The sequence below is a fragment of the Fulmarus glacialis genome, unplaced genomic scaffold (assembly GCF_000690835.1).
Source record: "Fulmarus glacialis isolate BGI_N327 unplaced genomic scaffold, ASM69083v1 scaffold32099, whole genome shotgun sequence".
Classification (NCBI taxonomy): domain Eukaryota; kingdom Metazoa; phylum Chordata; class Aves; order Procellariiformes; family Procellariidae; genus Fulmarus; species Fulmarus glacialis.
This window is the reverse complement of record NW_009233116.1, coordinates 1,186-11,813: the sequence shown is the minus strand read 5'-3', so window position 1 is coordinate 11,813 and position 10,628 is coordinate 1,186. Positions and strand designations below refer to the sequence as shown.

Sequence of the window (10,628 nt, the reverse complement as noted above, 5' to 3'; positions counted from 1 at the left end):
GGGGGGGGGTGTTTTTTGTTTTGGTTTTTTTGTTTGTTTGTTTTCCCCTTGCCTAACTAACTTAAAAGCTAGAATGGAAGTAATATGAAGAATAGATGTTGTAGTTCTTTGAAGATAGAGAAGGGAATTTGTGTTATATTGACAATTTCTCTATACAGAGAAAGAGTTGTCTGAGAACAGAGGAAAATTCCTGAGTATGAACGCTGAAATAGAAGACCTGAAAAAAAAAATCGGCTTAGAAGAACAAGAACACCAAAAACTGCTTCAGAAACATGAGGAGATGGTCTCTCAGCTGCAGCAAGAGAAAGTAAATACAGACTATAAATTAGTCTAAAAATAGACTCTAATCCCAATGACTGGCACTAAAGGTTCTGATTTTGGTTACACATGAGATCGCTGTATTATTAATGATCTAATCTGTGGAATGTACAAGTGGGTGCTGGCAAGCAGAAACTGTGTGTGGTCCAATATCTCTAAGAATCATAGCTGGTATGATAGGTGTTTTGGTTCTTCCTGTAGATTTGACCTTATTCTTGTGCTTTAAAGTTTGAACACTGCAAGTTAGTCTTTAGTATCTAGAAAAATACTGGTAGTTTTAAAATCTGTGTTACTCTGGCATACAGGAGTCATCTGCATCAATGCACCAGAAGTTACTAGAATTCCAAGATGAAGTAACAAGTGAGAGACGTCTTCTTGAAGAAGAGCTGAATGATGCAATGAATGAGCTGAATAAATTACATGCTGAGGAAAAGAAAGCTGAAAAGTTGGTGAAGCGGTTGGAACAAGAAATCAAATCTCAAGCTCTTGAACTTGCACAGATGGAAGTAAAGTTGAAAGGGTTTGTGAAATAAACTTTCTAATTCTAAAGCTTTGAAAGGAAAAATGTAAATCAGTAGCATAAAGAAAGCTTCTGAGCCTAACTCAGGTTTTAGAGACCTGAACAGATCTAAATTTATTTCTTGCTGCTTGTTGATTATTGATAATGATTAGACCTAATCTAGCTGAGTGACTTGAGTCAGTTTTATATTGTCTTAAAACTGTTTAATTAGCTTGCTGAGACTTGCTTGAAGTGCCAGTACCGTAGTAATATGGCGTTGCTGTGAAGGGTGAGCTACATGCATGTTGTATTTGATGTTTCTGCCCTGGAGAGGGCAATGACTAGGAAAGATTTTCAAGCAAGTTGTTTCTTCCTTTCATGTATTGAAAGTTTACTATTAGGTGTTCGATCTATTCTATAGCTATCTTAGAAAATAAAGGGAGGGGGAACTGCTTAGTTAAATCTGCTATGAAGATTGTGCTTTAATATATGAGAAGTTGTGGCAGAGAAGTTACTGGTTTGTCACAATTAATTTATTGCTACCACTGCAAGCCTTCTGTAACTGATAACAGCATATGTGTTCAGACATACTTATCTCTAGCGTAGAATGCTGAATTTTTATTTCAGGAAGAATGCTGAGTTGGAGCAAATCACTGAAATGAACAGCAATGCTGTTTTGCAAATCCAAGAAGAGCATAGCAATACATTGTGTAAACTTGGAAAGACTGTTGCTGAGTTTGAAAGGTATTTAAGTTGCATTAAGATCTAGGATGGGGATTATCTCTAAGATTACAATAAAATATGCTGTTTATTCATGTGCCTTGTATTCATGGTACTTACACTGTAATGAACGTTGGTACAGCATTAGAGCAGAGGATTTTGTGATGGAGTATTTGATGGCATTAAGAAATTCATTTATTCCTTTTGAGTACTAGTCAAGTGTAATAACATATTCAGCATGTAGTTCAGGAAACTGGATGTTACTTGTTCCAAAGTGTAACCAATTAGAATACTCAAGTGCTCTTGAATATCAATGAGAGTTGTAACTAGTGATGGTGTTCTCTTTGCACTAAAATCTTTTGCAAAAAGACTTCTTGTTTAGGCTCAAACTTGCTCTGAATCAAGATCTTTTTCCTACAGTTCTTGCAGGTCTTTCCTCTCAAAATATTCAGGTTGTGGAAGTATTTCAAAAGTGATAATGTCTTGCTAAGTATGCAAGACACCCATGAAGGATCCAGTGGGATATTTGCCAATGCAAGCTGCAGATAGGTCTTTAAAATAAGCTTCAGATATAGTAGGTCTTTTGTGTTTTAAAATATCTACCAAAATGTGAAAATATCTGTATTGCAGCATTTGTCGTAATGTTACTACTTATGGCTTTAGGGAAATTGTTTTTTTTTCTTTTAACTTTGGATTTATCAGTGCCAGAACACTGCCAGATTATAAAATGTCTTGAACTTGTTAGTGTGATCTTGTATTGCTCTTGTAAGGTCTGAACATGTCAGGCCTGAACATGTCAATCCATATTTTGTCTAAAGTAACAAGATTTTTATTATTTGCATTGGAATACCAGCTACAAGAAGACAATAGCTGAAGAAATACGCAGTCTTAAACTGGAGAACACCTCTCTGCAAGAAGAAGTTGCTACTCTAAAAAAAATAGGCCAAGAAAATCTACAGCTGCTTCAGGAAGCAGAATACACTAAAAACAAAGCAAAAGAAGAATGTGCAAGGTACTAGACAGACAAACTTTTCCTTAAGCTAAAGAATGCCAGCTAAGGCTTGCCTTCTTAACTGGAACTTAACATGGTGCTCTACTAAATAAAATCAGTATTTGGTGTAAGCTTAAGTTTCTTCCTTTTCCCAGTGCACAGGGTTGAAAATATTGACAGAAAAAATTCGTTAAGTTGATATGCATTAGAAAACTGGTCTGTTCAATCAATTCTTTAACTTTTTCCTTTATGTGGAACATATAGGAAAAGGAAAATACTTAACTGAAATATTGGAATATTGTCTTTATCAGAAATACCAGTTACAGTGACTGTTCCACAAATAAGATCCAAAGGGGCAGACAAACAAATACTTAATGCAGAGCTCACCCTTTGCCACTCTGAATAATGTGCCACCTCAAATTCTGCTCACAAGCAGGTGCCAGTTAACCATCCATGAATTACCACACTGCAGTGACCTTTCTCTGCCTGATATGAAGCACCACAGTGCAGCTGATAAGTTAGTAACACCCAAGAAGTTGTCTTAGGCCACTAGCTGAGGAGATGTTTCTGACTGTCTAACAGCAGCTTAGTGGTGTATGTTCTCCTTCCAGCTCACTGCGCAGAGCATGAGAAAGTCCCTTGCTGTGGGCAAGTAACTGACTTGAAGTGGGGAAGCTTGGTCTAAAAAGGTCCCGGTGTACCTGTGTTAGGCAACTGTGGTAACTACCTGTACATGAGTTGCATTATGGAACATATTGTGTATATGCTGGAAGATTTCCTTCCCCACTTCTTTTAATGTAGTTCCTAGCTAGCTTCTGAAGTTGAAGCTGGATTTAAGTCAACAGCAATGCCCTAAACTTTTTAGCTGTTGCATGTGGATAAATGACTTGCTCAACTGCATTGAAGTGCTGTTTTGGCCAAACTGAATAGGGCTTTTCTGATGTTCCCAGCTCTATCTCTTTGATTTATAAAATGCCTCTGTAAAGTTTTGTGATGTTTCTGCTGTCTTGTTCACCCATAGCCAGTACATTAAGATTGTCCAAAGGACAATTACAGCTTACCCCAGCTTATTTTAAAACACCTGTGCTGCTTAAGATGTTGCTCTTTCTTTCCTCCCCACCTGCTTAATACTGCCTCCAGTTCCCATCAGAGGTGGTAAAAGAAAAACGGCTGAAGTGTTATTTCCTGTTTGATGTGCAGGTTGAGTGTGGCAGGGAAGGGATTCTTAGTCTCCACCTAGGTAATGTAAGAAACAGCCGAGGTTGGAGAGGGAAGGCAATGCTCTAGGTGTAGAGTTTTTGAACCCTTGAGTACATCCATGCCGAATAATCTTGACTAGTTTCCGCGTAGGCAAACCTCTGCGTGTAAAGTCTAACTACTAAAGTGTCTTCCACTAAAAACTGCTGGCATTAAAAGGCCATAAATAAGAAACATGTGAGCTCTCCTTGCTTCAAAAGCACTGCTTCCTTCCTCATAGGAGAAGTTAAAAATATTGTACGTCTAGAACTTGATTGCTTTCTGTATTGTTCTTCTCTTGTAACACTGTTTGTGCAAACCTTTATTTCAGTTCTTCTACTAACAGCTTTTCAGTCATGGTTACTTGTGTTTTCAGATTTAGAGTAGTGTAAAAAAAAAAAATTTAAGGGTTCGTGAGGGATTGATGATATTTTCCTCAGGTTGCTTTTAGAAGTGCAGACAAAGCTTGCACTAAAAGAAGCAGAAACAGAGAGAACAAAAGAGTCTTGCCTTGCACAAATGACTAAACTTCAGGAAAAACTGGAGGAGCAAACTGAAGTTCTGAAAAGAAAACTCGAAGTGGAAAGATCAAGGTGACTTTTCTCAAACTAAACCTGCATATCATAGCACAGCAAAGTTTTAGTGCGAAGAAATGCTGAGAGCTAGCAATGAACATAATGAAACTCCACTTCTTGCTTTTTAGGAAAACCATAAATGAAGATGTGACCTCTAGCTTAAAAGAAGAGATAAAGACCTGGCGTAATCTATATGAAGATTTACATAACAAAACTAAGCCTTTTCAGGTGTGTTATGAAATAGATGTTTATTAGTATCTGTTGACTTAAGACTTGTGCAGTTGACTCAGGTTCTACTCTTGAGAAGTAAACATGCTATTTCCCATTCTAAGGCATTTGTCCTGCAATGGTTTCCTCAGTTACCATCCCTTGAACCCATTCCCCTTCCCAAACCAATATATCATTGTAGATTTCAGGTCTATAAAAAGCTATGTTTAATTTAAAGATTTCTAAAAGATTCAATGTGTATTTCAGCAACAATTAGATGCATTTGAAGCAGAGAAGAATGCGCTCTTAAATGAGCACGGTGCAGCCCAAGAAGAACTGAATAAACTAAGTGATGCGTATGCTAAACTACTTGGCCACCAGAACCAGAAGCAAAAAATCAAGCATGTTATGAAGTTGAAGGAAGAGAATACCCACCTGAAGCAGGTTTGTGAAATGAAAAGTGAGAAATCTGTAAGCTATTCATTTGCTTGATTCCGTTTATTGCTCTAAATACTTATAGACTAATCCTGCAAGCTACCTGCTTTTTATGGTTCTTAAATTCCCTGCAAGAGCTAGATTAGAACAAATCCCCGGCCTCCAGAAACACCAAGAGAATCTGTTTTACTTTTGACTGAATATATGATATACAGAGGGATCACCAGTGCAAATAACTACCCCTGCTCTTAGCTTTGGTTTCTAGAACCTCTTTTGGAGGTTCTAGACTTGGCAAACTACCTGCTGAAAGCAGCATTGGAAAATTTCAGCTTTAGTGGTGTTATGCAGCAGTTACACAATGGTGCTGGTTTCTGTACACATGTATGTTTGGTTTTGGTTTGGTTTTTTAATGCCATCAGTAATTGCGTATGTATGTTTGTGTTTGGCATTAGTCAAAAGGGCTACTTCAGTAAATGAAGCAGGCTTTTCTCCTGTTCTTAATCTAACTTCCAAGTATTATGTTTTCTTTAGGATGTCTCAAAACTGCGTGCATTGCTAGCGAAAGAAAAGCAAACCAACAGAGATCTTCAGGAGCAACTATATGCAATTCAGGGCATTAGGCGTTTTGACCCTTCTAGAGCTTTCCAGCATGACAGCAAGGAAAACATCCCTCCAAAAACCCCTCTTAAAGAAGGTAAGCTTAGATATTGATGTAAGTGTCCTTGTACCTCTTAAACTTAACCAAAAAAGGTATGACAGTCTTGCATAGTCTGCTGTATTTGGGGAAGGAAGGAGAATGGCATCTCTTGTGTGTTTTCAACAAGATGTTGGAAGGCGGCATCGATGGGGCACTTCCAGCGTGTGGTTTGCTATTGTGCTTTCCAGCCCAGTTTCTTATGACGTGACCTGAGCAGGTGGTATGTCAGGCCAGACAATAGAAAGTGTGTTTGATAAGGGGGAAGAGGAAGGAGTGGGTTACAGGCAAGCAGCTGGTTTGCATGATCTTGCAAGATGTGATCTTTGCTTTGCTAATATGTATCACCTACAAGTTTCCTTCTGTCATACAGCTTAGACCTTACAGCTAATCAGCTGATAGGCCGTGTCTCCTGCACGGGTGGTAGGGGTGAAAGTGGCTCAGCCAGCGGTTTGAGCCCTGGTTCTTTAGCTGCTATCTGGTAGGACCTTATACTCCTGTAGGCGTAAAGGTAAGATGCAGAAGGCCTGCAGGTGAATGTGGAGTGGAGGGAAAGATGGCAAGAGCACAGGAGTGCACGAATGGAAGCAGTGTAGGAGAAAGTGTTGAGGTGTAGACCTCAACCAGACCTTCTTTTTACAGTATATTCCAGGGTCTGAAATTCTGGCTTGCCTGTTATGTGGAGTGTAGTATACCTTCCTCCCCCCAGAAGAAATATAATTACTTGATGTGGTAGGAGCAGTAGTGAAAAACCGAAACTTAGTAACGTTTTTCCATTGCAGGTAATAAAAACAAAATTTAATCTCTTGTTGGTATTAAGAAAAATATCATCGCCAATAAATTCATGTACTACTTCATGAAGACTTCAACAGACTACTTGTTCAAGGTGAACTTGGATGCTGTATATAATACAAATTAGTAGGAGTCCTAGAGAAATGGTCTAAAATGATGTATTTTTAGAAAAACTGTGCTTGGTTATACTCTTACTGAGAAGCTATAGGTGACTGTATGTTCCATACTCCTGGTAACACTGTTGCACTCTTGAACTCCAAAAAGTGTTTACTGTTTCACTTTTTTGTATGCTGAAGCTGTTTAGTTTGTTTTTGACAGCAGCTTAAGTTCAGAAAAGGTGAATAAGCACTGGAGAATAAGGATGACAAATGAAATCTGATTTAATGAAAGATGGTGTTTTGCATCTCTCTCATGTATACAATTTTATGTTAAAATTTTGCTGTTTATGGTTGCTTCAATTAATGCTGCCCAGAGACCCTTTTTCCTCTGTAGCCTACATGATATAGAACCAATGTAGAAAATTGGACTGTACAGTTAATTTTGATATTCTTAATGGGATCTATATTCTGGACATGCTAATTTAAATCCTGGGGCTAGGTATTGCAGCTGTTGATCTTCAGAAGAGGATTTTCAGGTCAAACTCAAATTGACTGCATTTACCTAAATGTTTGCATACTGTGGCTAAGATTAGTGTCTTAAGAGAAATGTCTGTTTTATGAATGCTGTGGTCACTGGACTCTTAAATTGTCATAATACCTTTGTAGGCAGCTGTTCTAAGTCATCAGCGCTATGTGATGGGGAATAACAGAACTTGTCTTAATTGGGTGGGAGGATACCACTGTACACGCATTCGTTGTACAGACTTGAATTTTGGCAAGGTGGAAAGAATCTGTTTAACTGCATCTAAAATTAAGAATGTTTTAGCACAATAAAAATTTTAAATTAAAGTGTTTGTCTATTTCCTTCACAATCCAGGGATAAAAACCAAATCAAATTACATACTGTAATTGAGCTAATGATCTTTGTTCTAGTCTTAAGTCTTCACAACAAAGCCCAATGTTAGTCTTGCCTCAAAGACTATGTATTCTCTAGTCTTGCAGAAATTATTTAGCTGAACTGTGCAACACATACAACCTGCAATTCCCTTATCCTCTCTTTTCCTGTGAATTTCTCTTAATACAAAAGTAAATACTGGAACTTAAGTGAAATGTGGAACTCTGTTCTTGTTTTTGTATCTACTAATATCCTGCATATGGGTGCTGCAGAGAGACAGTACACAAAGCTTAGCATGTTGAATATATTGCCATTTATACTGAAATTATAAGCTTACAGAGAATTGATAATACCTAGGAAATGAGATACCAAAAATGCATATTAAGTCCAAGGAAAATAATTGCTAGGTCTTGTCTGTTAATGTCATCTTTGTGTATTTGCTGGATTGCTTGAACTTCTGAAGACTGAGGATGAGGATGTTTGAATTGAGAAAGTTTGAAACTTCAGGTGTTTGAATTGAGAAAGACTTAGTATTCAGTTTAGCAGTTTGCCTGAAGTGTTGAGAGGCATATTTTAATAAGGAAGTTGCTGAAGGAATTTAATTCTGGAGTTCTCTCTCCTTGTGGAGAAAAAGATAAAAGTTTTCTTGCCTGAAAGTTGTCAATGGGGTAAAAGAAAATTGTAGAGGTAATGTGCATTAGTCTGACTCATTTGATGAGACCATGGTCTTACTAGAAATCCTGATGTTACACAGCCTGTATGTCCACTAGTCGGTGGGTGTGAAATGAGCAGTTGGTTAAACCAAACTCAATCTAGTGAGCAGCAGGAGAAAGAGCAATGTGGGGGTGGTGGGCGAAATCTGTAAACAACTGCAAATGGAAGTAACGCTCTACAGCTATTATACTAGAGTTTTTCTCATAAGATGGCACTCATCTTTCACGCAGGGTTGCTGAAAGTTGCACACTTTCTGTGCTGTTCTACTCATATGGGGATTTTTAAGGCAAAATCATTATTCATATATCAGAATGTCAACATCTGGTGATGCCAAAAAATGAAATCCTTAGTTTAATGTGTTTTTAAAAATGTTACATGAGCCTTTTATTTCAAGAGAGATTAGGGCAAGTGAATGTTAACAGAAGGTTCCACAAAACTCAAACATGGAAATGGGGGCACTGAGTTAAGGTACATTTTTTAACTGAACCTCATTTTTGGTACTTGACATGTCCTTGCATCAAATTAGCAACAGTTTGTCAAAGGATGAAAGTACACCAAGTGAAGCAAAATACTGCAGATATCACAGGATTATGCTTTTATGATGGCTACATACTTTTTTCATACAGCCTTAATTCTTAAAACTTTCTAGCTTAATTGACAGTTTTGGCTAAGTGTAATTTCAAATCCTTTTTAGACTATCAAGAGCATGCTTATATTGACAAAAAGAATAGGGAAACTCTTGCAAATAATTATGCTAGCCTTACAGCAATGTCTTTTTTTTTTTATTCTAGCTTTAAAATATAGATAAATAATGTAGAGCAGACTGGGGAGAGAAGTAAAGTATGAAATAAGTATTAAAAACTGAAACCTTGATACTAGTAGCTCAACTGACTTAAGTATTCACTCTAGGAAACAATTACTTTCATGTTGTGGAACATAACTTTTTTTATGGGAAAAATATATAGTTTAACAAGAAATTATTTCTCTGATCATCCATCTCACTGTATTGTAGCAAGATCTGGGTTGTACTTAGTTTAAATGTAAAATGAAGAGCTGCTAGAATCCTTAACCTGGCTGACCTAATTAGAGCCCTCCTCCTGTTTCCTATAAAAGGAAAACTGCGTAAGACTCGGTGCCAGTGCTTTGAATAAATTTTATACACACAATGGCTGCGCTTGCTCATGCTGGCTGTTATGAAGTAAAAATTTAAGTTCGTACTGAGCTGCTTAAATGGTACCACTGGGAATAAACCAAAAGCTTAACAGGATTCAGAGCCACACGTGATATAGGGCTTGGATTAGCGTTTTGGTTTCAAAGGTCAACTGAGCTGTTGCTTCTTCCAGTCCATGTGCTCTCTGCGGGCAAAAGCAGACAAAGGGACAAATGTGCAGTTAAACTGCAATAATTTCCTAGGCCTAAAAATTCCTTCTATGGTTTGAGGCATTGCCTGAAATGCTGGTGGAAATGGAGCAGGTAAGGCTCTGGATATTTGCATTAATAGATTGCTGCCACACTTTGATTACAGAATCTGGGGAAAAGGAAACAGGAGAGAGAGACTTAATTATGCTTCGGTCTCTGCGAATTACAGTCTGAAATGTTAATTCAATGAGTGGTGCATTTAGTCACCTAGTGATGCATTATGCTTAAATGACTGTCATATGGACTATAATAAAGTTTTTGTTTATCTATTCCATGAAATCATGGTGTTTCACAGAGTGAACGTAATGATAACAAAGAAATCGAAAATATAAGCTAGAATGCTACTGAACTCAATGTAAATATTTAAGAAAAAATATATATTCTGTTATGAAGATAACAAATGACACATAGTTTTTGTAACTGTTACACTGGTGACAAAAATGTGAAGACATTTTACAGGCCAATTTATGGTTCTAGCTTGACACTCCGGTGTTAATCCTTCCTCTATTTTCCTCTTGCTCCAAGCCTGGAAGGCAAAACTTCTATTTCCACGTCATTGTTCTTGGTAAGATGTGCAGTGAGCTCCTTCAGTCTGTGGTGGGAGGAAGGGGTGTGACACGAGATGTGCTTGGAGTTGTTACCTTAGTGCTGCTGAACAGGTCAGTATTTCTGTGTAGATTTTTCTTCTGAATTTCAAGTTGTGAAATACTGATATTTTGAATAGAATTCTAAGATTAATGAAAGGGAATTAAATGTCCATAGCTCATTACAAGGTAAAATAGGCATCTGCATTCCAAGAAGGCAGAAACTGGCTAAAGTGGTTTATACATGTATGCTTTTTTGTCCTGTAAATGTCAGTTGTTTGTCATAAGTAAAGGTCATTTACAAAATTATTCCATTCAATTTTTAGCAGATTTTCTGACTTATCTTTAACTGTGTGTTAATTCCTGTGGTATCAGCTGGTTTTCTCCCTTGACTACCACTTAAATACTGTTTTAGTCAAGTCAAGCTGAAATAAATTTATCAGGTGAAGAC

General features: G+C 37.4%; 1 protein-coding gene across 1 annotated transcript in view; it reads left to right on the top strand.

The window, feature by feature from the left end:
- Positions 1–6,477, top strand: part of HMMR (hyaluronan-mediated motility receptor (RHAMM)) — a 14,582-nt gene extending 8,105 nt beyond the window's left edge. Inside the window, exons 10-18 of the mRNA XM_009585213.1 lie at positions 159–307; positions 624–838; positions 1,445–1,561; positions 2,391–2,549; positions 4,205–4,357; positions 4,468–4,567; positions 4,814–4,990; positions 5,513–5,675; positions 6,458–6,477. Of these exons, the coding sequence (XP_009583508.1) occupies positions 159–307; positions 624–838; positions 1,445–1,561; positions 2,391–2,549; positions 4,205–4,357; positions 4,468–4,567; positions 4,814–4,990; positions 5,513–5,675; positions 6,458–6,477 (1,253 nt within the window). The remainder of the gene's footprint in view (positions 1–158; positions 308–623; positions 839–1,444; positions 1,562–2,390; positions 2,550–4,204; positions 4,358–4,467; positions 4,568–4,813; positions 4,991–5,512; positions 5,676–6,457) is intronic.
- Positions 6,478–10,628: the final 4,151 nt, after the last annotated feature.